A 27,691-nucleotide genomic window follows, 5' to 3' on the forward strand; every position below is an offset into this window, starting at 1 on the left:
CACGCTGACCCCACAAGCATGAGGTTGGGGGCAGAAGCGTCCTAGCCCAGCTCCTCCGGGGCCTGCTGGGAGGATGGAGGAGGGTTCAGTGCCACCAGAGCGCCCACCATGGACTAGGTCTGATGTACCCATGTCCCTGTTCAGTCCAGGGACAGCTCTGGTGCCCCACAGGGTGAATGAAGGGAGAAGCCACAGGAAACATTCCAGGGAGCCCTGCCCTGGCCCTCCTGCTTCTCTGGAAAAGGATTCCCAGAATAGAGTCGGGGGAGGTAGGCATGGGCCCCAAGGTATCTTGTGTACCCTGGGGCCCTGCAGAGGGCGGGCTCATCACTCCACCCTCGCCCCACGTTCAACCCCCGCAGTCCCCTGCCCACCACGCCCAGCGGGGGGCCAGGGCGCTGATGCAGGAAGCTGGCTGGGCTTCTGGGTGGGCCTCTCCGTAAGAAAGAAGGACACGGAGGCAGGGTAGAAACGACTGTGTATTCCCTGGTTACAAAGCGGGGCTGTGGCGGTCATCAGCGTGTCCGGCGGGTCAGCAGACCAGCAGGGCCTCGTCGTCACTGGCCTCCAACGTTGGGGAGCAGGGTGGCGGGGGGCTCCTGCAGACACCCAGTGGCTCTGGTGGGTGGGGACCTAGGGTGCTGCCGGCAGTGGGGGCCGGTGGGTGAGGGCCCTGGGCCAAGCAGGACTCCCGAGGCATGTCCACAGGAGCTGGGTTGTCCACCAGAGGGTCCCTGCCGGCCTTTCTGTCCTTGTGCACTGGCCTGGCCTCTGGGTCCCGCAGGCCCGAGGGGGGCAGCACAGAAGGCCCCACCTCCGGTGCATGGCTAGGGGCGCCGGGGGGCCCCTCCCTGGCTGCCCCTGGGCTGCCTGTGTCTGTTAGGGGTGCCGGGGGGTCTAGGCCAGCCCCCGGTGCCGGCTGGAGGAGCCCATCGCCCAGCACCGTCTGTGAGGAGCGCGCAGCCGTCAGCAGCGGGATCTGTCCGCGAGGTGCCCGTGGCCGGTGAAAGAGCCGGTTCCAGAGGCGGCCGAGGCGGCGGCGGGAGGGCCCGCGGCGGGAGGCGTGCCGGCGCATCTGTCGCCGCATGGCCGTGCGAAGGTTCTGTAGCACCGAGGCCTGGAGGGTGGGGCGGCGGCTGAGGGGGCAGAGGTCAGCACGACCCCCGAGGACCCAGAGACCAACTTGTCCCCTCCCCGGCCATGGCCTGCTATGTCACCCTGTCCAGGCCTCATCTCCCGCCTCCCTCGACCCCTGGACCAGCCTGGCCGCACACTGTCCGACCTGGCCCCTCGGCCTCCCTGTGTTGGGTGTTTTCCGAGGTCTGGCCGGTGGGGTCTCACGCCCTCTGGCTCACCTGTGACGCACTGTAGACGGGAAAGTCCTCCACGGGTGGAATGAGGCCCTGTGCGATGAGCTGCCCATAGGACGGGGGTGCCTCTCGCCGCACAAACTCAGCCTCCAGGCGTGTCATCTGGGTCTCAAAGGCCCTGAAAGCAAGGGCAGGAGGGCAGCATGGCGGGGCTGCGGGGACCCCCCCCCACTTCCCGCCTCCCATGGGGGCTCCGCAGCAGGACGTGGGACCCCGTCCTTCCATCCGGACATCCCGAGGTGCCCAGACCCGAGAAGCCCCATGTGGATGGCCCGAGCCCCGGCTCACAAGCCCACAGCCGTACGAACAGTGAGCCCAGGGCCTCGCTCCAGAGACAGGAAGAAAGCGAGGCTCTAGCCCCGCCGCCCACCTGTACTCCTGCGTGCGCAGGGAGTAGAGCTTGAAGGCGCAGCCCAGGGCGATGACGAGTAGCAGGCCGCAGACCAGGCTGCCGATGAGCGCGGCAGTGATGACCTTGCGGGGCACGGCCGCCAGGCAGCCGTGCTCGTCGCTGCCGTCCTGGCAGTCCTCCTGGCCGTCACAGCGCCACGTCTCGAAGATGCACAGGTTGGTGCCACAGTGGAAGGTGCCCGGCTGGCAGGAGAAGCAGTTCTTCTCGTCGGCGCCATCAGGGCAGCTTTTCTGATTGTTGCAGCGGTCGGCCGGCGTGTAACAGAGGCCGCTGCCACCCTCACAGGGGTACTGGTCGGGGGGGCAGGCGGGGCAGCCCTGCTCGTCCCGGCCGCTGGCGCAGTGCCACCAGCCATCACAGCGCTGCGGCTCTGAAAAGCAGCCCTGCTCGCCCGTGTCCTCCACGTCGCCCTCGCGGCTGCTCCCGCACGGCTGCTCCCACGGAAGGCAATAGCCCTTCACCTGGTAGGTGGCGTTGAAGCCGTGGCCGGCACTGCGGGCACGGGCGTGGTAGGCCACGGTGAGGCGGCCCTGGGCGGCCTCGAGGCTCACAGGCCGGTGGTTGCTGCGGTAGGACAGCGTCTGCAGCAGGCGGTCCCCACGTTCGCCCAGGCCCTCGTATACCTGTACGTAGTCGTCATAGCCCAGCCGCAGTTCCAGCTGCAGCAGCACACGCCGTGGGTCCTGTGTGTCCACCAGCCACGTGCAGTGAAGGTCCGAGGGCCCACGGGCCGCCCCAAACAGGTCTGGGGAGGCGAAGGAGCCATAGAAGCTGCCCAGGCGCCGGCCGCAGGCCAGGTCAGGGCAGCCAGCCTCGTCGGAGCCATCGCCACAGTCCTGAGTGCCGTCACAGCGCCGCTCGGCAGGCAGGCAGCGTGTGGAGCGCGCCCCGCTGCAGGGGAAGGTGCCCCCGGGGCACAGGCTGCCCGGCGGCTCGGAGGCGGGCGCCGAGCAATTGCCCTCATCAGAGCCGTCGCCGCACTCATCCACGGTGTTGCACTGCCACGGGCCTGGCAAGCACTTGCCGTTGTCACAGCGGAACTCGTCAGCCTGGCAGGATGCCTGGCCCAGCTTCCCTGTGGGGTGAAGTGCGTAGTAAAAAGTCAGGGGCAAGTAGAGCTGCCCTCCAGCCTGAGGCCAGCAGCCGGCGTGTGGTGCCCCCCTCCCAGCAGGGCCTCTGCAGGGTCCAGGGAGAGGCAGGATCCAAGGAGAAGGGCCCTGGACTCTCCATGGCCAACTGAGGGGCAGAGACCCTCCAAATGCCAGGGCAGGCCCAGGTCCTGACCTGAGCTGGGGGTAAGCGGTGAGCTCCCCACTCTGGCCAAGTCTCTGAAGTGGGGTCAGTGACCTCGAGGGGCTCCGAGGCACCCTGAGGCAGCAACATGACCAGTCTCCGTCCCAACACTGGGCTCCAACTGACAGGTCTGCTGGGGGAGACCCTGCAGGGAGTGGGTCGATGGAGGGTGCCGCCCTGGCCCCCCAGGAGCCCATGTGCACACACTGAGATGCCCCGCCCGCCTTACCACCGGCATCACCTCGGATGTATGAGAGACGGAAGCCTTGGGCCTGGCCGGAGCTGGAGGCGTCCGAGTGGAAGAAGATCCAAACATGGTCCCGGGCAGAGATGAAGGCGGGCGGGATGGCGGAGCCACAGAGCCGGAAGGCCTCCTGGCGGGGCGGGGCCGCTGGGCCCAGCATGAGCCAGTCCAGGGAGCACTGGTGGGACTCCTCCACATCAAAGTTGCGGAAGCTGTGGGGGGCGGAGAGGGCCGCCGACATGGGTGGGTGGCCAGGGACCAGCAGGGAACGGTCATGCCTGAGCTCACGGCAAGGACGGCCAGCCCCACTGTCCCTCCTCTCCTCCACTCCCAGCTGCTCAGTGGGCCCTCCAGGGGTCTGACGTTGGCTCCATGAAGAATCAGGACAGTGTGGACAGCCTGGGTCACATCAGCCCCAGTGCAGCCTTTCCACCCTCGGTCAGCGCGCGCACACACACACACACACACACACACACACACACACACACACACACACACACACACACACACACACACACACACACACACACACACACACACACACACACACACACACACACACACACACACACACACACACACACACACACACGGCACCCCAACCCAAGGCCGAAGTGGAGGGGGAGGCAGGAGCCCCATCGTAGGCAATTCCCTCCACTTACACTCTCCCCTGAAGGACAAGGCCCAAGGGTTCAGATCCCCACCGTGCTGGCTCTGCTGGGACAGACCCTGCACAAATCCCAGGCTTGTACACTGAGGGGACCCGTGCGCACTGGGCTGGCCTAGGCTGGGGCTGGGGCACAGCTCAGCACCTGGGGAGGAACACTGGTCCTGGACCCCCTGGACCAGGCTGTGGGATAAACAGAGCCATGGAGTACTCTAGAGGTGGCCAGGAAGGGTGGAGTCTTTGAAGAGACTCCCAGAGGCCACAGGGAAACGGGCACAGACCCTGATGGTGCCCATCACATCCCTGTGCCTTGGAGCGAATGGGGGCTTCCGGGCTTTGCATTTAGGAGAGTGACTCCCCATGATCTCCCCAGTCCAGGGGTCCAGCCTCAGTTCCACCATCTGATCACCTCACCCCGTTTCCCTCTGCATGACCCCGCAGCTCAAGCGCCCGGGCTCCTTCCTGGTCCCCTTTCCCGCCGAGACCACCCCAAGGCCCCTGGGGAAAACGCGCTCTGGGCTGAGTGCCAGCCTGGCCTCAAGCCACCCCTGCAGGACAGACAGGACACCTCTGCCACCTCACAGACAGCTGGGCCACGCCCACCAGTCCCAGGGCTCCCGTCCTCGGCAGGCCTGAGGTGACGGACAGCTCCGCAAGCCCATGAGAGAGGCTCAGGGCAGGACGAGGCCCAGGTCTGGGCAGCCAGCACCAGAGGCCCACACTCACATGCTCACATGCACCCACATGCGTACAACTCACACATGGGCACATGTAGACTCACACACATACTTGCACACATACGCATCTCACTCGTACCTACCCACACACATGCTCACACATGCACACACACCTGTCCTTTATACCTGCTCAGATGGGGCTCACGCACATACACAAGCACATGCGAGTGCTCACACGTGTGCACACACACCTGGTCACTGTGCTTGCCACATGCCCTCACATGCACACCATCACACATTCAGTGTGTGTAGGCCCACATCGGTTCCCTCTGACACCCCCAGGGCCCCCATACCTGATGGTGATCATGTCCCCACGGTCACCCTGGATGTACCAGCTGCAGTTGGTGCCCGGTGGGTAGTTGAGAGGCCAGGCTGGGCTGTAGATGACACCGCGTCGTTCCGTGTGCTGCTCCAGTTTCCCGCTGCAGGCGGCTGTCAGGAGAGGAGGCTGAGAGGTGCTAGCCTCACCTTTGGGTGGGAGGGGGTAGTGAGGGAGGGGGACACTTGAGCCCCCCAGGGCTTGAGCACAGGCCTTCCTCGGGGTGGGATCAAGGCCAGCCAAGGTGGTCATGGCCAAGAGGAAGGCCACAACTCGAGACTTCATGGAAGTGGTGTGTATGGCGTGGGCCAAGGAGGGCCCACCCTATGCCCCAGAGCCTAGGTCTTATCCCTCATCCCCGGGAGGGCTGGGAGCGAGCCCACCAACTCCCCTTGGTGCCTCAGTGGAGAATCCTGCAGCCCTAGGCGCAGGCAGACCCACTATGGTTCCCTGCCCATTCCCCTCCTCCTGTTCCGGGGCTGACGAAATACAGGCCTCAGCCCGGGAGGGAAGGGGCTTTGCTCATCCAACACATATTTACTGAAGACCTACTATATGGCAAGCACAAGCGGTAGGCATGCTCGTAAGACAGGCAAAAGCCTGGCTCTGTGGAGCTCACAGGCTAGGGAAGGAGCAGACAGACTATGCAGATACCCTGGGTAAAGTGAAGATTATAAAACAGGCCTGAAAGGAGGACCCGATGTCCCAAGGTGGCTGGAAATGCAGGCTGGGTCTGATGGCACTTTGTGTGGTGGCGTTTGGGTTTTATCCTGAGCATAAGTGGGAAGCCACCAGGGGTGGATGTTGTAACCAGATGAGGAAACCGAGGCTCAGAGAGGGTAAGTGAGCTGCCCACGGCCACACAGCAGGTTAAGTCAGGGCCCACCCTGGTCCTCTAACGGGCTCAGCCTCTCACTGCCAGCCTTGAGCCAACGCACTGATGAAGTGTCCACCGTACACTGTGTCAGGGATGAGCTCAGGGCATCACGCCAGCCAGCACGGGTGACGAGTGCCTCTGTGCCCAGCCCCACCGGCCTCACTTTACCCACATCATTACACGTGCCCTCTGCTTCCCAGCTGAGCCCACCCAGCCTAAAGGTAGCAGACCCTGCCCCGGTGTGCCCTGGCCTTCCCAGGACCAGGAAGGCCCTGCGCCTGGCTGCCCCCCACCCCTCACAGCCCCTCTGTCATACTTCTTCATCTGATCTTCACGACAGCCGGCAGCACGGGTGGGGCCCGTTATACAGATGGAGAAACTGAGGCTCGGGGAGACAGATGATGACACTTTTCCCGAGCCCAGCAATACCACCTCCTCTCTCCCACTGCCTGGCCCCTTCCACCGTTGCCCTGGAAGTAGGGTCTCTCTGCTAGCTGTCAACAAGACTCTGAAACCCCAAAGGGCTCAGGTACAGAAGGGAGAGTGAAAGCCCTCCAGCCACCTCCCACAATCTTAGGAGGGTACGCGCGGAGGTCCGGGTGATCCAACACTGTGACTAGCAGGGGGTTAGCCCGCGGCGATGGCTCACAGGAGCATCAGGGGACTAGAAGAGAAACAACCACCCTGACCCTAAAGCGAGGCTGACCACGCTCAGGTCGCTATCAGAGCGACAGTCGTGGGTCGGCGAGGTACCAGCCAGGGTTCTCCGCTTGGCACTCAGTGTGACCTGGGAGGCCAGCCTCCCTGAGCCTCAGATTTCTCACAGTCCAGGAGGGTAAGGACTAAACAAACGGAGGGGCAGCCAGGGGCCTGAGCAACATGTTCCCTCTGACGGGTGAGGCCGCCGGCTTTATGGGCCTCACAGAGACGCTGGGTGCTGACCTGGGGACACCCTGGGAGGCGTGAGGTTATGAAGCCCAGAAGAGGCTTCTCCTCCTACAGGGTGCTGGGTGGCAGGTTCCCAGGCAGGGCTGGGAGCACATCTTCCCCCCACACGGAGTCTCTAAAGCAGAAGTTACACCTGGAGGTGGAGGCTCCACCAGCCAGTGTGGGAGTCACCCCCTGTCCCCTCCACCCCCAGGACAAGACCTGAGGCAAAGCAATACCCACCCTGGCCCAGAGGCTTCCCCTATGGGATGGAGCACTCATGGAGGCCGGGTTTCCCACACTGGCCAGGGAAAGCCAGGCCCGCAAGGACCTGTGTCTGGCCCTTCTGTCATGAGTAGGGAAGCCTGTCTCTCCAGCCGCCAGCCGAGTCAGGAGCAGGTGACTGGACAGCTGCCAGCCCAGCTCTGCCTCTCGGCAAAGCCCCTGACAACACATCCCCCAAACAGCCTCACCCCGAGAGCCCCCCGGCTGCCCCAGAAGTTCCCACGTCGGGGGCAGCAGTGTCACTCAGCCACTGTTTATTCTTCTCCAAAGGGGGCCACAGAGACCATGATTTCTGCAGCCGTCGGCCTGGCCCATGCAAAGTGACCGTGGAGCAGGAGGGAGGCCAGAGTCCGTGCAGGGCCCCAGACTGGACGCTGCCTGGCCGTGGGCCTGGACGGCATCATCAGCTCAGACCACCGGCCCCAGGCTTTCTAGTTTCTGTGACGGCAGGCCTCACCCGCATCCCACCACCACCCCAGGACCCAAGCACAGGCAGGGTAAAGAGCCTCGTGAATCCAGTCCCGGGGTCCACACTGCCAGATACACCGCTGCACCCTAGGCCCCAGCTTGTCCATCAGTGAAATGGGGTCAGTGGGCGCTGCTTGTCTCAGGGTGGCTGGGAGATCTGGGGAAGCGGCAGTCTCTAGGCAGACATGCGTGCGCTGGGTTGAGTAGGGGGGATGCCCGTGGGAGGTGAGGGTAGTGATGGGGTGTGTGATGATGGGCGGGCAGCACGGGGAGCTGGGTGATACCAATGCAGGGTGGAGGGTCTTGGGGGGTGTTTAGGGGCAGTCAGAGAGGTCTGTCTGAGCTTAACTGGAGGTGACCTATGTTCACTCGGGCAGGAGATTGCTCGGCCGTCGGGTCAAGGTGGCCTGCTCAAGGGGGCAAGGGATGACTGAGCACCTTTAGACCAGTGTCCTTTCCTGGTCCAAAGAGACGTCAAATACTCCTGAGAGGGTACAAGCCAGGCCTGAGGACGCGCAGCGTACAGATCTGGTTTCCAGAGGCCATTGTTACCCCGGACAACCTGCTGGTGTAACCAATGACAGGGAGCTGGGAGCCCCACCCAAGCACTTGGGCGCAGCTGCCAGGTGAGGGGAGAACAGCCTGAAGACCCTGCCCAGGCTCACCACGCCGCCGGGTCACAGTGGCCACACGGCGGAGCCCAGGGTCTGGGGTGCAGGAGGTGGGTGGCCCGACCCAGTGAGTGCCTGTCAACCTGGGGCAGGACAGGGTCTGAGAGGCAAGAACCTGTGAGGTTCCCGGGCAGCCCAGCTGGGCCCTGCGGGGGGGTCTGAGCCCAGTGAGGGCTGGGAAGGGGCAGGCCAGACAGTGATGATCTGATCTCCTCACGGGAGGAATCGCAGGGAAACCCTGCAAACTGCAGCGGCGTGAAGCTTTGGGTGGAGGGAGGCACATCTGGATCTCCACTTCCCTCAGCAATGCTAGGGGGTCAGCGATGGGCTCCAGGACAGTCTCAGGCCGCACAGGACACCAGGGGGTGCCAGGCACAGGCAACCTGGACCCCGCTGGCAGCCAAACATGAGGATGGACCTGGATGGCTGTCTTTCGTGGCTCTAGGAGTGGACCTTGTCCCTGGAGCATTTCTTTTCTAAATGTCTAGCCACATGCCCACCCGCTACACCAGCAGGAGGGCTGGCCTGGGCTCACATTTGTAAGACCTGACACCCTCACGTCCCCTTTCCCCATGCCCACTCTCTACCATAGCCACAGACACCTGACCCAGGTGAGGCCAGTCAGTCTTCTCCTGGAAATTGGGGTGGGGAGACGGGGTGGTTAGCTGTGGGGGCCAGGACGCCAGGCAGGGCTGAGGCTGGCTCGGTGCTGAGCGAGGCAGGGCCCTGGGCCAGCAGAGTCAGCAGAGGAGACCAGGCTGCCGGAAGCAGGAGCTGGTGGGCAGGGAGAAGGGGGCTGAGGATGGGTCTCAGAGACGGGCCCGTGAGAGCAGCTTCTGTGGACCCTGAGCCTCCCCCTCCCAGGGACCGCAGCCAGCAGAGAGCCCTCTCCCTGAGCCGGCCTCAGTGGGTTTCTGCTGCAAGCTGGGCCCTGAGCAGAACTAGAAATCCCGGTACCTCCTGCCCCACGATGCAGCTCAGCACACAGCGAACGAGTCCGCGGCCCCCAGACTCCAGCTCCCAAGGCCCTTCAGATGTCTCACAGTGGCACCAAGGGCCACAGGGGCCTGGGCCTATGCATTCGCCAACCCCTGGCAGCCCCCTCAGCAAAGGGCAAATGCTCCTGATGGCCTCAGCCTCCCTGCCGCTCCTGGCAGCCTTTGCTGTGCTCGGCACGAGGCCCAAGCACAAAGATGGCCAGTGGATGGACGGACCCATGCGGACAGGCAGGAGGCAGCCGCGGACTTCTAACTGTGTTTTCTTAGACTCCATATGTCTATTTGGCATCCACTAACCACACGGCCAAACTATCAGCCAAAGTGTTTACCTCTCTCCTGCAAACCAGTTTGCCTGAAACTTGTCTTTCCTGGGCAGACTGGCTGATCCGAGGCTGAGTCTCCTCACTGCCTTCTTATCTAACTCACACACCAAGCCAATATTTCATCCCAGGGTCAGGTACCAGGCACCAGGAGACCACCCCCATAGCCCAGAGCCCTTGGGAATTATTCAAATTAGCCAGTCCTAAGCTGCTTCCCCTGCCCTGCCTTGCCTTTCCCACTGAAACTCCAATCAAGGCTCCGGCCTAGGCCTTCCCCTCACTCCTATGTCTGTCTTGACCAAACCTGGTATTTCCCCTGTGACCCTATGTGGCATGGCATGTGCCCTCCTCACAAGACACATAAGTAATAAATCCCTCCATCAATGGCTTTGGTCTCTCGGTGTTGTCACTCAGCCATATCTTTATCAACTAAATCCCAGGTATAATCTTAAAGCAGGCAGGCATCTCATGGCGCCCCATGGCCCTCTGGGAACCCTACGGCCTACAGGAAGCACAATCCGTCAATTGTGTGGGCTGTGACAGTTTCCTAGCGGTATTAGGCCACCATTGCCAATGCTGTGCTGAGCATCTTACCTCATTTGCCCATTTAACCCTAATAAGCAGGCTTTGGGGTAGGGCCTGTTATTGCTCCCATTTTACAGAACAGGAAACTGAGACTCAGAGAGGTGTAAGTTTGCCCAATGCCAAACAGCTCCTTTGTGATGCAGAAAAGATTCCCAGGGATTGAGGTAGAAAAAGGCCAGGTGACCTCAGGGGTAGAGCCAGGATCCTGAAGGCTGGTACTCAGAGGTCACTAAGCCAGGAGGGCAGGGAGGAAGGGAGGAAGGGGAGAAGCATCTTACTCACCTAAGGCAGGAACGGCACTGCTGAGCCGCCCGGTGAGAACAATGTTCACTGCGGGAGACACAGAGAGAGTTCAGTGGATTGGGGGAGAGGGGTGGCTCTTGGGGCTCAAGCACCTGGGGCACAGGACGACACAGCCCAAACTCCAGGCTGGTTCTCCTCATCTCGCAGGGTAAGGCCCAGAGTGCTGCCACAGAGACCTGTGCTCCCACCCCAGTCCTGCTGGGATGGGCAGAAGCGAGAACCTCGGGGATCTCAGCACCCACCTGAACACCCACAGCGGAAGAGAGCAGGGCGCAAGCCTGACTGCACCAGACAGCTCCTGCCACTCGCCACACTTGGGAATTCTAACTTACTTGGGAGGGGGTGTGTTTCTGTTTCCTCTCAGGCTTGGGAACCATGGGCCTGGACCATCCTTCAGAGAGAGGCCCTTGCTCAACCTGGGCAGGGGCCCTGCTTGTCAAGGGGGCTCCTACCACCCTGTAGGGCTTCCTCCCTCTGAGGGGCCTCTCCAGCCAGGGAGGGAGGGAAACAGTTCTGATTACACCCATTTTACAGGCACTCACAGCTAACAGGGTTCAAGGTCCTCTTCACTGTGCCATGCTGACCTTGAGAAGAGAGGCAAAGAATTTGCCTGCCACCTACCCCTTCAAGTACCCACCACCATGGGATTTGCCCTTTGCTTTCATCTACTGCTTTCCCGCAGGGGTTATGGGAATGGAAGATATGGGCAAACTCAACTTCCAGGGGTTCAGGGTGCCTCCTTCCCCAACATCAAGGATGCCAAGGGAAGCATAGAGCATCTCTGCAGGGGTCAGCCCCCATCTGGTGAGGAAGCAGGGCCAGCTGACCCCTAGCAGGACACCCAGGCTCTGCTGGGCAGAGCCTATGCCCCATCTAGGCAGGGTGGGCCTTGGGAAGGCCAGAGGGTCTGCCCCTTGCCTTGCTCCCCGGGGAAGCCCAGCACCCAGCAGCACGTGACCAGTGACAGATTGGGGAGTGGGCACTCTGGGGGCCGTGGCCTTTACTGAGACCTGCTCACACAGCTAAGGCAGGGGCCTTCCCCCAGCTCCTGGGTTCTTGGGGGTAGAGGAGGGTGCAACCTAAAATGAACAGGCTTCTTTTTTACTGTCATTTCAGTGGCTTCAACCAACCTATTGGGGTTACAGAGCCTTCACTAATGACACCATAGGGTGTCCCCTAATGACCCGGGGCTTAGATAATGGCCTCCCTCCTTCATCATGGTAAATAAAGGAGCCATGTGGCTTGAGGATTTAACTCCTTCCTTCCCGCCTCCCCCACACAAGGCCCTGGAAAGGTGGACAGAAAAACCCCGGTAGGGCTGGAGGGGTGCCAGGCCTGGATGGGTCCCTCGGCCCTCCCCAGACACACCACCTGGGCTGATGAGGCCTGCCCCGCTGGGTCTGTGAAGCCACAAAGGGAAAACAGGAGTCATTCTAGCAGCTGCCTCCTACCCGGCATCCTGATCCCGGCTCCGGCTAGCTCCCGCCCCCAACCCACTCTGGGCAGGAAATAGTTCCTTGTTGAAGGGGCCACCGGCCCCAGCCCGGCTGGCTTCGCCTTTGTCCGCAGCTCCGGAGGCCCCGACCCCCCATCGCCACCAGGCTAAGCACGGGCAGCCCAGGCAGAAAGCCACTGCCTGCCAACCCCAGGCGCCTGCACAGCGGGCCGCCTTGCGCACCGCTCACCCGGGATCCCGGACGCTCTTCCGAGCCGGGCGGGAGCCGGGGCTCCGCGGCCGGAGGCGCCCTCCCAGGCCTACGACCCCAGCAGGCCGGGGTCCTGGGGGCCGCAGTCTCCGCGGCCTCCGGCGGGAGCTCTCGCAGTGCCCGCTCCGGGAACTCCAGCCGCAACCGGGGGAGAGGGGCGCCCCGGGTGCGACCAGGGAGAGGTGCGGAGCTACAGAGGCAGGGGACAGACCCCGGCGTGCCCGCGCGGCCCACTCACCCAGGCAGACGACGGCGAGCTGCGCCCGGGCGCCCGGCGCCCCGTCCGGCCCCGCGGCTGCCCGCTTCTCCATGCCGGGGCCGGGCGGCCGCCCGCGGACGCCGCCTCCTGCCCCGCGCCTGCGGCTCCGGCTCGGGCTCGGGCTCGGGCTCCCGCGGCGGCTGCGGCCCGGGTGCGGGCGGCGGCTCCGGCGGCGACTTTGTGAGGCGGCGGTGCAGGCCCGCAGCGCGTGCGGGGCCACATCGGCCGCGGCGTCACGGGCCCCGCGGGGGCTCAGCGGCGGCCGCCAGGGAGGACCCCTGCCCGCCGCTGCCCCCGCGCCCCGGGAGCCGCGCCGCGGCCGGCCTGTGCCCGGGAGCCCCCGGCGTGCCCATGCCCCGCGGCGCGCAGCCCGCCCGGCCCTGGCGCCCCCCGGCCACCCCGCGCTGCTCCCAGCCCGCCCGGCCGGTGCCGCCGGTGGAGCGTCAGCGGGTCTGTGGGTCCTGCCGCCCTGCCCCTTGCCCGCCTGAGCCCGGAGGCCGCGCCGCGCCAGCCACGTGACGCGCCCGCCGAGCCGCAGTGGCGCTGGCAGGACGGGTGCTGGCTGTTGGGGCGGGCCGGGGGCGCGCGCCCCGCCTCGGGTGCTGGACAGCTCCGCGCAGGCGGCCCCCGGCCAGTGCGTGCCCTCCGGCCCCTGAGCCTGGCTCTACAAGCCGCCCTCCTCGCCGCCCAAGATTCGATCCCTCCCGGAGCCGGCTGTGATGGGAGGGGAGGGAAGGGATGATGGGTAGAGGGTGGCAGAGAAAGGGGCTACGCGGGGCTGATCAGGGGCTGAGGGAAGGACGGCGCGTGGTGGCGCAGGACTAAGGCCTGTCTTCCGCGTGAGGTTCTTGCCCCTCCGACCTGCCCCCCTCATTTGCTACAACCCAAGTAGCCCTGCCACATCCCTAAGATGAATCGCTCTGCGCAGAGCGAGGCCTGTGAGGGGACATCGGTGACCACTCTAAGAGGCCCTGAGCCCACCCAGTCATCCCGACAAGCGCTGGGAAATGGAGAGAAGGCCTGTTTTCCAGGCTTGGGGCCCCGTCTGGGAGAGTTCTGGGCCCAGTAGAAGCAGAAACCGGGGAAACGGTTTGAGGAGGCCATATAGGGTTAAGCAGGGCCAACTCTCCTTCCGAGACTGATGTGAAACCAGAGGTCCCCAAAGTTTCCCTCCCTGGCGTGGGAGGCTTAGCCTAGCCTGTCCCGCCTGCCCTGATGGAGGCTCAGGACCCCTCTCCCCCTTGATTTTCCCTGTTTAGGAAAGAAGGTAGAGAGACACTGATGTTATATTAGTGAGCACTGTAGACAGAGTAACTCAACTAACTCATTTTCACTGTGCAGGCCAACTGGATTTTAATTTTTAAAAATTTGGGGGATAAAACAACTTTTAGGTTTTCTCTCTTTCCTTGTTCTCTCTCTTCTAATTATTCTCGTGATTTTTCCAAAGCAGACTTCTTCTTGGGAGATGTATTAAAGGGTTTAAAAATCAAATAATGGGATAAATGACTCATTTATGGTAAAGAACACTAGCCTGCTGTAATTTGGTTTCAGAATTTCTTCAGGCTGCTGACCGCCTTGCAATGGGCGTTTATGCTCAGCAAAAATGTTCAGCAGAAGTTGGGGCACTGACAGTGAAGGGCTGCAGTTTTGTTTCCATTTGAAGATGCTTTCTACTTCAGTGTGTGTTTTGCAAGCTCTATAAGGAATCCAGGGTTGAGGCCAATGCCCTGGGGAGTCCTAGTGGAGCCTGCAGCAAAAAGAAAAATGTGAGCCCCTATATACACTTACCAAACTATCAGATATCAAATATCTTGAACCAAGTGGGAAAACATGGCTATACATAAAGCTCCAAGTTGCCCAATCTGCTCACACCCTGCTATCAACCCTCATAATCCCACACAGCTGGGGTCAGGCAGCTCAGGAACCTCAGGCCGGTTGGAAACAACTCTTCCCACTGCACAGCAGAGCAGGGTCATAAAACAGCAACCACCTAACTTTATTTAAACTTTTGATCATTTGTTCAGCATGAATTTTTTTTGCATTTAGATTTTTAAAAATATGACTTATCCTGATTACTGGGATTTTTGGCACGAACTTAGTCCCCCTGCCCATATTGAGACCTTAGCTATCTGATAACCCTTTCCGGTTTAGTCTCACAGTGGTCTAGTGCCCTCTAGAGGCTGCCGCCCCAGGCAGGGGCCTCCTAGGGGTCCCCAGTGTAACCCTGGCTCAGTCCTCTCCCCCAACACTTCTCACTACTTCTGGAGCAGTTCCTGGAAGCCTAATCTCTGCGGTAGGACTCGACACCCTGGCTGCAGTCACTGGGTCCCCCTCAACTTCTTAACAAACATTCTACCTTGGCTTGATTGTATCCAGGAGGTTTGTGTCCCCCACAACCCAAAATCTTCCAGCTACTGGAGAATTTAGTACTGGAAAGAGGGTGATGCAAGTAACAGACCCTGAGAACATGCAGACTCGTTGGGGCAGACAAGGGAGCAGTGGGGCAGACGGATCCAGGCGGGGAATCGAGGTCCTCCTGGCAGGAAGCTGGCCTTCCCAGTTAGGAGGAAGCAAAGCAGCTGTCCCTCACACATGTCTCATGAGATCCAGACTGTGGACCACTGAGGCCTCCAGCAATCTGCTCCAGGAGTGAGGAGAAGAGGGCAAGCAGAGGGGAGAAGGAAGGGGCATGGAGGTGTCCCACATAAATCCCTGTCTGGAAGAACCCACTCACCAAAATGCAGGCACAAACTCAAGCCGGCTCTTACCCAGCTGGTTGCTGGACACTATGTAGAGGATGCCAAGTTGGATGGTAATTATCTTTTTTTTTTCTATTTTGGCCATGCTGCACGGTTTGCTGCATGTCAGTTCCCTGACCAGGGATTGAACCTGGGCCACAGCAATGAAAGCACCGAATCCTAACCACTAGACCACCATGGAACTCCTGGTAATTGTCTTTCTTGATCTCAAATAGTTAATTTCTTTGAGGATCAAAGGCCAAATATGGCTTTGGCAAGCCAAGCTGGAACAAGGGCTTATGACCACCTGGTCCAGTTTTACTGCAAGTGGCTTCCAGGCGGGCAAACTCCTCATTGTCCAGACACCTCCCACTCTGCCAGCTGCACCTTCCCTATTGCGCCCAGCTCAGTTCTGGCCGCATCATTTACTGAGTCAATAATTTCTACTTCAATCCCCTGAGGCCAATCCATCATTAAGTCCTGATAGCTCGTCCCCACAATGTATCTCAAATCTACTCACTTCTCTTTACCACCAGGCCACCTTCCTGGTCCCAGCCACCATCTCCTCTCTCTTGGGCCTCCTATGTGGTCCCCTGCCTCCCAATCAACAGCTCACTTTTTTTTTTTTTGCGGTACGTGGGCCTCTCACCGTTGTGGCCTCTCCCGTTGCGGAGCACAGGCTCCGGACACGCAGGCTCAGAGGCCATGGCTCACGGGCCCAGCCGCTCCGCGGCCTGTGGGATCTTCCCGGACCGGGGCACGAACCCGTGTCCCCTGCATTGGCAGGCGGACTCTCAACCACTGTGCCACCAGGGAAGCCCAGCTCACATTTTTAACATGCAAAGTGGACCATGCTCCCTGCAGAAAATGCTCCAGGACGGACTTCAAAGTTTTTAACCTGAGCTTTGTGATCCTGTGGGACTAGCCCTGCCTACAACCTCTCCAAGCCCCATCTCCACCCAACTCGTTCTGGCCTCAGAACGTTTCCACCCTTCCCAGAGCAAATTTCTACTCTTCCTTCTTAGCCAGGAGAACAGTCAAGAAGCAGAGCCAGAGAGCATTTGGAGAGACGTTCTAAGCCCTGTGAGCAGCGCCTCCAGTGTGTGGACGTTCTGACTGACCCCATGTGTCCAGGGCCCCCTTGGAGAGAAGCACTCCAAGCACCTGAGGCCAGCCACTCACTCGAGCCAGTGGTGGAGGGATTGCACTATATTCACTTAAGATAAGTCTCTCCCTTCCCTGGTGGCGCAGTGGTTAAGAATCTGCCTGCCAATGCAGGGGACGTGGGCTCATTCCCTGGTCTGGGAGGATCCCACACGCCGCGGAACAAGTAAGCCCGTGCGCCACAACTACTGAGCCTGCACTCTGGAGCCCGCAAGCCACAACTACTGAAGCCCGTGTGCCTAGAGCCCGTGCTCTGCAGCAAGAGAAGCCACCACAATGAGAAGCCAGCGCACCACAACGAAAAGTAGCGCCCACTTGCCGCAACTAGAGAAAGCCTGCGTGCAGCAACGAAGACCCAGTGCAACCAAAAATAAATAAATACATTTCTTAAAGGTTTAAAAGATAAGTCTCTCCTTGGGCAGAAACCATCCTCGGACACTTTATAAGATCCCTCTGGGACCCAGCAGAGGAGCCTCACAGGACAGGGCCTTCTCTATGGCTATTTTGCTCTCATATACATTAAAATCCGTGTTTCTCAAATGATGTTTTAAAATGTGAGCCATTTAGGTAGAAACTAACATGAAAGCCTGCAACTGTGGGATTTCTGAGGGTCAGTTAATGTTGTACAACTTTGAAATAAGATGGTGGAAGGACAGGAGAGGAAGCAAGAAGAGAAAGAATAGCTTTAGAGAAAGGGAGTTAAGGTTTATTTGCATTAAAAATACTAGAAATATCAAAACCACAATGAGATACCACTTTACATCTATTAAGATGGCTATTACAAAAAGAAAGAAAGAAAGAAAATAACAAGTGTTGGTGAGAATGTGGAGAAGTTAGAACCCTAGTGCATTGCTGATGGGAATGTAAAATGGTGCAGCTGCTGTGGGAAACAGTTTGGCAGTTTCTCAAAAGGTTAAATATAGAGCTACCATATGATCTAGCTAGTCCACTTCTGGGCATACACCCAAAAGAATTGAAAGCAGGAACTCCAGGAGATGTTTGTACACTCGTGTTCATGGCAGCATTATTCACAATAACCAACAGGTAGAAACAATATAAGTGCCCATTAATAAATGAATGGATAAAAAAATGTGATAGAGATAGATAGATATAGATATAATGGAATATTATTCAGCCTTAAACAGGAAGGATGTTCTGACACATGTTTCAACATGGATGAACTTGAAAACATTATGCTAAGTGAAACAAGCCAGTCACAAAAGGACAAATACTGTGTGATTCCACTTATATGAGGGACCTAGAGTTGTGAAATTTATGGAGACAGAAAGTAGGAAGGTGGTTGCTAGGGGCTGGAGGGAGGAATGAATGGGGGGTCATTGATTAACAGGTACGGAGTTTCGGTTTGGGAAAATGAAAGAGCTCTGGAGATGGGTGGTGGTGACGGTTACACACAATGTGAATGTACTTAATGTCACTGAACTACACACTTAAAAATGGTTAAAATGGTAAATTGTGTGTAATGTGTATTTTACCACAATTAAAAAATACTAAAAATAAACTGGTAAAGTTCAGGGTTGTGACACCATTTCCACTGGGCTCGGTGGGGTGAGTGGGCCAGCCTGAGTTGCTGCTTTGGATTTAGTGTGGCTCAATACTGGAACCTCCCAGAACCTTGGTCTGCCAGGGGTGATGGGGGAAGAGCAGGGCTCAGAGCTGAGCACCTCCTCCACCCTGTGTGATGCCCAGGCATCCCAGCCACAGTCCAGTGACGGGCCACATCTGCAGGCACATCTGGTGATGGGCTCAGCACGGTGAAGTGCATCTAGCCATAGACACTCTCCAAGCCATTGCTGGTTCTTCCAACTTGAAGAGAATAATAGCAGTAAAATCATTTCACCTTCAGTACTGAGCAGTAATTTTCAAATTATAGGCCTGGAACAGTAATAGTAAGTATGAAGTATGTCGTAAAATCACCATTCCAAAAAGAAAAAAAAGACTTTACTGCAATAAAAAGGTTAGTGCCAGGTCACCCCCTTACTTTACATAACCCTCTCCACTGTAATTTTGAACAAGGAGTGTGGTTCCAATTTTCAATCAGAAAGCTCCCCTCAGCCTTGCTGAACCACTCAGAAGTGCCCTGAAACAATAGTCATTTGTATATTGATTTGGGGGAGAATCAATCCAATTCAGTCCACCTCACTAAATTAGTAATGGAGCAAAGTACATCAGAACCCCGAGGTGGGTTAACAGATACTGTTTGTTCTTTAACTGTGTTGCTGCCACAAGAATAAAGGTGACAGGCTGAGAGCCTGAGTCCAGAGGCACGTGTGCAGATCTGGGAAACCCAAGGCAGGAAGGATAGACTAGAAAAGCCATGGAGACAAGCCCTCGCATCCCAAAGTGTCTCCTTCGTGGTCAAGGTCAAGAGAGTGGAGGCCAAGCTCACTTCCTGCACATGGGGGAGGTGAAATCAGCCCACTGAGGGACTCCGGGTGGCTCCTAGGGAAGCCACACGTCCCTGTTAGAGCTCCTAGGACTCCTGGGGGACACATGGGGAGCCTAGTGCAGTGCTGCTCACTCGCCAGGGCTCAGAGGACCCCTCCTCTACCGTGGTGGACAGTGAGCCTTTATTATGGACTTAATGGTTGTATTTAAGTCAACTCATTTTACTTAAGTATTACTGCTTCATTTTACTTAAGTATTTACTTAAGCTATATCTATATAACTACAAGCATGACCCAAACAAAACATTGCACATTTTGTTGCCTGCATCCCTGTTTTCTCTGTCTCTGTTTCTCTGTCTCTGTCTTTCTGTCTATTCATTTCCACCAAGGAGAGTTAGGAAGAAGGTTAGAGCATTCATGACACACTAGTTTCAAAGCAAAGATTTTCTCCTCAATCAAATGAGAAACACTGGAGAAGAATTGAAGAGAGAGTAGCATCCTCGCACTGCGGTTCAATAGTATTTACAGCAGGATGGGACAGTCCTGATCCAGATCATTCCAGTCCTACTAGAAGTCATCCCACACATCCCCTATCCCACATCACGCAAGCAGGAAGATGGGCATGATTAAGCACAGAGGCTTTGGAGTCAACCTGCAGAGGATTCAACCTGGCTTCCCACGCGCTCCCCACGTGAGCAGGTTTAACTTCTATGAATCTTGGTTTCCTCATCTATAAACAGGACCACAACAGTACCTACTTCACTAGATCGTGGTAAGAACTCAAAGCACTAATACCCGCAAGGCACTTATAACAGTGCCTGGCACAGAGTAAGCACTCAGTATATACTAGCCATTATCCAACTGTACCCCCTTCAGAAAAACTCCTATTCAGTCTTCAGAACCCAGGCCAGCTATACTCTGTCTGCCCTCCCAGAGGAAGATAAAACTCCCTCCCACCTCACTGCTTCTTCTGTACTTCGAACAGCGTCCTAGGGCTGAACACATCATCCTCTTGTCTTATTTACAGTCTTACTTCCATGGCTGTCTGTGTCCTTAAGCTGTCAGCTCCTTCTTAGAGATGTTAAGCTACCTTTTACATCCTCAACATCCAGGGTGGCTCTGCTCACACCTACCTAGTAGGTAATTAGCAGGTGTTTACTGACTTGAGTTGAAGCAGGTGGCAGCATGGCTCGGGCTGCCTACAGAAATACTGTTCTTTTATCGTGTCTCCAATCTCTAATTCCATAAGTCCCAACCTGTAGGAAAGGAGTCTATCCAGCATCCCTTGGAATCGGTCCTCACCTCCAGAGAATCTTGTCCCAACCCATTATCCATCCCTAATCCAGCCTGAGTTTGGTACACATACCTTCTCTTCAATTTTATACTTTTACTACATAGTATATACCCATGACCAATGTATCATATTGTTTTACTTAAGGGGTTACATATTGCTGTATCCTCTGACAACTTGCTTTTCACCCAGTGTTACGTTTACAAGATTTATCCACATTGATATGCTTAGACCTAGTTTATTCAACTGGGAGCCAAGGGCTGTCTGATCTTGAAGCCCTAGGAATTGGCATCAAGCAGGAGCCATTCCTAGATATTCCTATAGTGTGTGCTACAACTTGCCATGGGCTTCTGAATTGAAAGGTTTTGGTGTGAACGGAAGTTTTCATTTCACTTGGGCAAATACCTAGGAGTGGGATTGCTGATTGTATTGTAAATATATTTAATGTATGATTAATGTATGGTTAATGTATGGTTAATGTATTGTAAATATATTTAATGTATGATTAATGTATGGTTAATGTATGGTTAATGTATGCATAAGAAGCTACCAAAGCTCACTCAAGAAGAAAAAATAGTACTATATCTATTTTTTAAATTGAATTTGTAATGGAGACCTTCCAACAAAGAAAGCTTCATGCCCACATGGTTTCATTGGTGAATTCTATCAGACAATTAAGAAAAAAATCATATCAATTCTACACAACCTTTTCAAGAAAATAAAACAGGAGGGAAACTTCCCAAGTCACTGTATGAGGTCAGATTTATCCTGATACCAAAAACAGAAAAAGAATTTACAAGAAAAGAAAACCATGGACCAATATGCAACACGAACATAGATGCAAAATTCCTTAACAAAATATAAGCAAATTTAATCCAGCAATGTATTAAAAGGATACTAAATGGAGTTTATCCCAGGAATACAAGGCTGATTCAACACTGGAAAATCAGCATGTGTAATTTGTCAAAAATCCATAGATCTGTACACCACAAAGAGTAAATTTTACTGTATAAAATTATTTAGAAATCGCCCAGAATGTCAGGGGAATCCAAGATGAAATGCACACTGTGACAAATAAATTTGTTTACAAATGGATGGTTTAACCACACTGAAACTGGTGAAGAAAAAAGGAGCTAAGACAGTGTATATTGATTAGATACTGTAAGACTAAAGAAAAAAAGAACTGTACATAAACTGTGCTCTGGTTGGCAGATTTGTTTCTCAAACAGATTCAAGCTATGAATTCTGAAACCATTTTACATGTCTAGTAGAGTTGAACAAATAAGTAAATGTATTGGAGGTAATGACAGAGACAGGTTTTTCACTGACTGAGAATGAAGTTACCAAAAAAGCAAGGGGGGATTGCAAGAAAGAACACTGTGGTGCTGGACTGCAGTTAGAAATATCAGTATGAACTCATGTGTTAAAGTATCAATATGTACCCAGACAGACAGAAAATAGATATGTATATGTACATGTTTAGAATTCCCTAGCTCTGTCTGCTGAGAGGGCCTAGAAGCAGTGACACCTCAGTAGCAATGAGCTCACCCAGCACCCAGAACTTGGTTTCTAAATACTCTTCTCTAATACAAGGAACCAGGGGTCCCTGGGGAAGACTGTCCAGGGCTGGGACTGAGAATACACAGATGAGTTGGCAAAGCCAGAAAATAACAAAGACAAAAAAAAATACTGCATGGTATCCTCCCCAAAACCCATGATCTCAGTCCATTTATGAAAAAAATTTAGACAGATCTAAATTGAGGGACATTCCACAAAACACCTGGCCAGTACCTACTGGAAGAGACTAATGAGACAGGAAGACTACATGCCATGTGAGATCCAGGTTGGATCCTGGAACCAAAACAGGACCTTAGTGAAAAACGAGGGAAATCTGAATATAGTCTGCAGTTTAGTTAAGAGTGTTGCACCTATATTAATTTCTTTGTTTTGATAAACACACCAAATTATGTAATATGTTAATATTGGGGTTCTGAGGAAGGACTCTCTGTACTATTTTTGCAACTCTTCTGTAAGTCTAAAATTATTTCAAAATAAAAAGTCTTTTTTAAACCACAAATGGAAACCCCCACACATATTGGAACAGCTCAAATAAAAACATTGGCGATACCAAGTGCTGGTAACGTGGTAGAACTTGAACTTGAGTTCTCATCCATTGCTGATGGGAATGCAAAATGGCATAAGCATTATGGAAAAGAGTGCAGTTTCTGATCTGGTCATAGGGAAGTGAAACATACACTTACCTATGACCCAGCAATCCCACACATAGGTATTTACCCTAGAAAAGTGAAAACTTAGGTTCACATGAATCTTTATTTGAATATTCATAGCAATTTTATTCATAATGGCCCCAAACTGGAAATAACCCAAATCTCCTTCAACAAGGTAAACAAACTGATACATACAGACAGTGGAATATCACTCAGCAGAAAACCAGGAACAAACTACTGATACATACAGCACCACAGACCAAAGAAACCAGACCCAAAAGGCTACATACAGTATGATTCCACTTATATGACTCTCTAACAGGCAAAATTCTAGGAGTGGAGAGTAGATCAGTGGTTTCCAGATGCTGGGATTTGTGGAGGGGTTAACTACAGGGGATATTTTTGGGGTGGTGAGACTTCTTCATCATGATTGTGGTGGTAGTTACACGACTTTATGCATTTGTCAAAATTCAACACTATAGGGCTTCCATGTTGGTGCAGTGGTTGAGAGTCCACCTGCCGATGCAGGGGACACAGGTTTGTGCCCCGGTCTGGGAGGATCCCACATCCCACATGCTGCGGCCCGTGAGCCATGGCTGCTGAGCCTGCACATCTGGAGCCTCTGCTCTGCAGCGGGAGAGGCCACAATGGTGAGAGGCCCGCGTACCGCAAAAAAAAAAAAAAAAAAAAACAATTCAACACTATACACCAAAAATATGTAAATTATTGTTTAGCTAGTTTAGTTTAGGCTTGTATATATAAAGTCAGAGCCCTCTTGATGCCTCATTCCAGTCTCCTCCCCACCTTTTCAGAGGTAAACACTGAAATGAATTTCATATCTACCCTTCTGACCCCTAAAAAAAAGGTTTTTTACATACCTATATGTGTGTGTACCATAGAAAATATACCACTTGAGTTTGGGTTTGTTTCTTAAGCATCCTAAACACTATCACATCGCATGCATCTTCTTTCCTCTGGTTTGGTTTGGTTTGGTTTGATTTGGTTTTGTCCCTTCAGAAGGTCTCTCAAGTCATTCAGGAGATGATGCTGATGTGTCGCCAGGGTCACAAGGGGACACTGTGGGATTCGCCCACCCAGCCCTCCCTCTTTTCCTCCGGGTAACAGCATCTCACCCAGGAAAGCCCTGAAGCCCAACTCTGGGCCTCACAAAGCTCAGCTCAAGATTTCGAAACTGGGGAAACTCTACCCTGAGCTGGTGGGGCAGCGGGATGTCTGTCTGGAGCTGCTAGCAACCAACCCCCCTCCCATCTGGAACGGAGGCAACCCCAAGGGATGGAGAATGAGCAGGTCCTGAAGCATTTTGGAGAGCCTAGCCCACCCAACCAGAAGCCAATGCCACCCAGGGACTTCCCTGGGTCAGGACCCAACCAAGTTCTCTTTTTCTTCAGTGGAAGGAGTCCTAAGGAGCACGCAGGGGCCAAGTGCTGGGCTCCCACCGGACAGGTCACCTCCCTTCCCGCCAGGGCTTCGGTCCTCTGAGCTGCCACACAGGCTGCCCTCATGCCCTCCGTCCCATGTGCCTTGACACCGTCTCCTTCGACTGGACCCGCCTCCAAAAGACACTGATGAAAATACCAGGAAACAAAACCCAGCCAGCATCACATGCTTGGTTCACACCCACTTTATCTGTCAGAATCCATTGGCCCCTTTGTCAAAGACTGCTACCTACATTTGAATGTTCTGTTCCATCATGTTGCTTGTTTAGCATTTGGGTGGTGGATGTAGTTTGAAAGAATTATGCTATTATTTTAAAATTGTTACCAAAATTATAGACTATAAGATGCAACAATCAACGTGGTTGGTTGTGAATATAAAATCCAGCATTCTCTCAAAATTACTGGGAGAAGTTGTACGTGTTTATGTAGATAATAAATTGTTACACACTAATTACAAATTTGTTCATTTTAGAATGTAAAGAAATAATACAGGTCTCATAATTACAGATCTCTTCATTTGTTTACCTCCAATCTCATTTTGAAGTGCTGTGATCTAGAATAAACTCTTAGCTCTATAATGATATTTTACAAACTTAGAAAACGTGGTCTAGAAATACTTGTTTGATGAATAGGTTTATATAATTATATTCTTTTCTATAAGTTATGGTGATTCAAAGAAAATTCTTTACTGTCATGCATTAGAAAGAGCTTTGGGACTCACTGAAAGAGGGAAATCAGAGGTGCACCTCCACCATGAAACTGATCAGCCTGGACTTCTGCAGGGCTTGATTCTCATAGTTATGAATTTACTCAGTCACTGGCCTGGCAGCCATCCCAGGATGGCCTCCACCTCTGAGGCCACCCTTAGCTATGTGCCCTTGGGGCTGACCCGAGGAAACTCTGCTAAGGAATTCATCAGCAGAGTCGCTCCCTGGAGCATCAACTGGCCTCCAGAACCCTCCTTAAAGCAAGGTTCCCACACTCCTTGATGCAACTCAGTCCCAGGTACACACAGGTATGCCAGGTAATCTGATGCACATAGCAGAGCAAGCACAGCTAGTGGCTGACTTGGTTCCGTTTTACTGTTTAAAATACAAGCAACAAGGTCCTATTGTATAACACAGGGAACTGTATTCAATGTCCTGTAATAAACCATAATGGAAAAGCATATAAAGCCAAGAATGCATATACATGTATAATGGAATCACTTTGCTATACAGCAGAAATTAACACAACATTGTAAATCAACTATACTTAATTAAAAATAAAATAAAATAAATAAAACAAAATAAATAACTGACTGCAACAGCCTTCTAAGAAGCCACTCTCTGTTCAGAGGAAAGTGATGGAGTATCTCAGGGGCACAGACCGGTGAGGAACAAAAACATCAAGGCTGGAAACCAGTCCACACTAATTCTTACACCTGCCCTTTGCTCCCCAGCTTAATGCCCCTCCAGCCTGAATTAGCCCCCAACCCAGACCTTCTAACGTCATGTTACAGCTCCCAGAGCACAGAGTAAATAAATCATTCTACGCCTAGTAGATACTTCATGTTTGCTGAGTTTAAGTGAAATTTTGATGCGTTTTTGTATTAAAATATAATCTAATTAATTATAAGAAATATAATGCAGTGTGAAATGTTTTTTTCTGTTTCTATATTAGTTACCTATTAAGTTAAATAATAAAATCTTATAATTTGTACAAATACATTCAACAGTACAGTTTGATTGATAAAAATAACCACATGACTGAGCAGAGCTGGGGTAAGAGGAATTCATGACTGATTTTGTCTCCCCCAGCTGAGAACCCAGCACAGTGGAGACCCAACCCTGGGCCCTTCCCTGACAGTCAGGCTTCTTCCCCAGAGGCTGTCAGCGGGTTCATCCCCAAGGCTGAGGCCTCCAGATGATCATTAAATGTGAAAGCCTTCCCAGGAAGCAGCTAATGGGGTGTGCACATCTCTGTCCTCCTGGCCCAGATGAACCCCTATCTGGAGCCCCTTAAGCTAGAATTACACAGGAGGTAGAAATAGGAGGTGATAACACAGCCCTCAAATGGAGGCCTGGCCCGCCATGAGGACACAGGCAATAGGCAGGAAGAGAAATCTGCATGGAGCTGGTGGGGCAGACTGGGGTAAATATCCAGACTGCTGCTAACACGACTTTGATTATTTTAATATTTTAATTGAGATTAACTCTCATGCAGTAAAATACTTACATCTTAAGTGTACAATTAAATGAGTTTTGAGTCTTTCGGGATCAAGTACGAGGTGGGAGAGTTCATTCTTGGTGGTTCCGTGCGCCACAGTCAAAGGAGGAATTGGGCCCACAGGGGGCTGGGGAGGTGGCCCGAACCCACCAGCCGACCTAGCCCCCGGGTTCAGACTCCACCTGAGCCCCACCTGGGTCCTCAGCATTCTACACATTTCTGCCTCCCCTCCCCCCAGTTCCCCTGGGAAGTCTAGATCTACTTCTCCCTACAAGACTGGCAGTGACCTGGCTGGAGACCTTAACGTAAATCAGCATCAGTCTAGGGCCCTTGGTGCCCTGACTCAGATCCCTGGATTCAAGTTTGCTCAACACGGGAGCATCCCCTTCTAAGTCAGAAGAAACACCTCTGGGATTAGATGCACGAAGGATTTCAAGCTCTAACCCTGGCCCTTGATTTAACTTGGAGGGACATCCAAATTGTCTCTTCTACCTGCTGTACCTATAAGGAGAAGCAAAAGATTCTCTTTTTCTGAGGCAGCCCAGGAATTCTGGCAGGGACACGCTGACCAGCTCACCAGGGACCAATCCAACATTTATGATGTGGGTGGGGACACAGTCCTAAATCAGGAGCCCACTTGGGATTATAATCCCCTGGGGGGAAAAGGGCCAGGAATTACAAGGTTCAGTGCCTATTAGAAGGAATGAGAAAGTGCATTTGGAAGCCAGTCAACCATGAAAAGATCAAGGAAGTTACCCATGAGAAAGAAAAAACCCATTCTCTTTCAGGGACAGCTTGTGGAAGGTTGTTAGAAAATCTACTAACAGAGACCTCTCCACTCCCAAGGGTCAATCCCTGCTGGGACAACACTTTACCAGTCAGTCTGCCCCTGATATTAAGCAAAAACTCCAAAAGTTACAATTAGGCCCTCAAACCCCTATGTCACAACTCCTAGAGGTAGCCTTTGGGATATCTAATAATCACAATAAACTGAGGAGGAGGAAAGAAGTCAACATGAAAAAAGGAAGGCCAAGGTTCAAGCTAAACTGATAGCCATTGCTGCAGCCATGCCTTGCAACCTCAGAGCAACCCAAAGGGTGAAAGAAGGTTCAACCATCAGTCCGGAGATGAGACCAACAAGGGGGAATGCTTCAAATGCAAGTCAACCGGCCATTGGGCCCATGAGTACCAGGAGGAGACCCCTGGGCCAAGCCCAGTCTGCAAACAGACCGGTCATTGGAGATGGGAATGCCCTCGGTCCCCAAGGGGAAGGGGGGGCTCCTGCTCTTGAGATGGCCATGCTGGAAGACTGAGGCAGCCCAGGGATCCTGGAAGCTCCTCCCATGAGATGTCTATCTCCATCGAGGAGCCCCAGTGGTCCTTGATGTAGCAGGTAGGCAGATCAATTTTTTAAATTGATACAGGAGCCATTTACTCTGTCCTGATTTCTCACGCTGGGCCTCTTTCCTCTAAAGGCTGCACAGTGATGGGTGTCGATGGAAAGCCTCTCACCCGGTTCTTTACTCGGCCTCTCACTTGCCAATTTGAGCAGCATTTGATATCACATGGCTTTTTAGTTGGGCCTGAGTGTCCTACCCCACTACTGGGGAGAGATCTTCTGGGCTCCCTCAAGGCCATATTATGGTTAGAAGGCCCCGAGCAGCCCCTTATCTTTACCCCGGCTAAGGCAGATCAACAAGAAGAGGAAGGGCCTATTCCCAGCCATATTCTACAAGCAGTAGAATAACTACAGTTTGGG

At 54.2% G+C, this 27,691-nt stretch overlaps 1 protein-coding gene across 2 annotated transcripts; it reads right to left on the minus strand.

The window, feature by feature from the left end:
- Positions 1-479: 479 nt before the first annotated feature.
- LRP3 (LDL receptor related protein 3) lies at positions 480-12,493 on the minus strand. Of its 2 annotated transcripts, none has more exons than XM_060083927.1 (7): positions 12,421-12,493; positions 10,456-10,503; positions 5,017-5,155; positions 3,317-3,531; positions 1,741-2,857; positions 1,356-1,488; positions 480-1,117 (listed from the first exon to the last, which is right to left on the minus strand). In XM_060083927.1, the coding sequence occupies exons 1-7, from the start codon at positions 12,491-12,493 to the stop codon at positions 533-535; spliced, it is 2,310 nt and encodes a 769-aa protein (XP_059939910.1). In that variant the 3' UTR covers positions 480-532. The 2 variants fall into 2 exon arrangements, with proteins under 2 accessions (XP_059939910.1, XP_059939909.1); XM_060083926.1 differs by having other exon boundaries at positions 5,017-5,191.
- Positions 12,494-27,691: the final 15,198 nt, after the last annotated feature.

The sequence above is a fragment of the Mesoplodon densirostris genome, chromosome 19 (genome assembly GCF_025265405.1).
Source record: "Mesoplodon densirostris isolate mMesDen1 chromosome 19, mMesDen1 primary haplotype, whole genome shotgun sequence".
Lineage (NCBI taxonomy): Eukaryota > Metazoa > Chordata > Mammalia > Artiodactyla > Ziphiidae > Mesoplodon > Mesoplodon densirostris.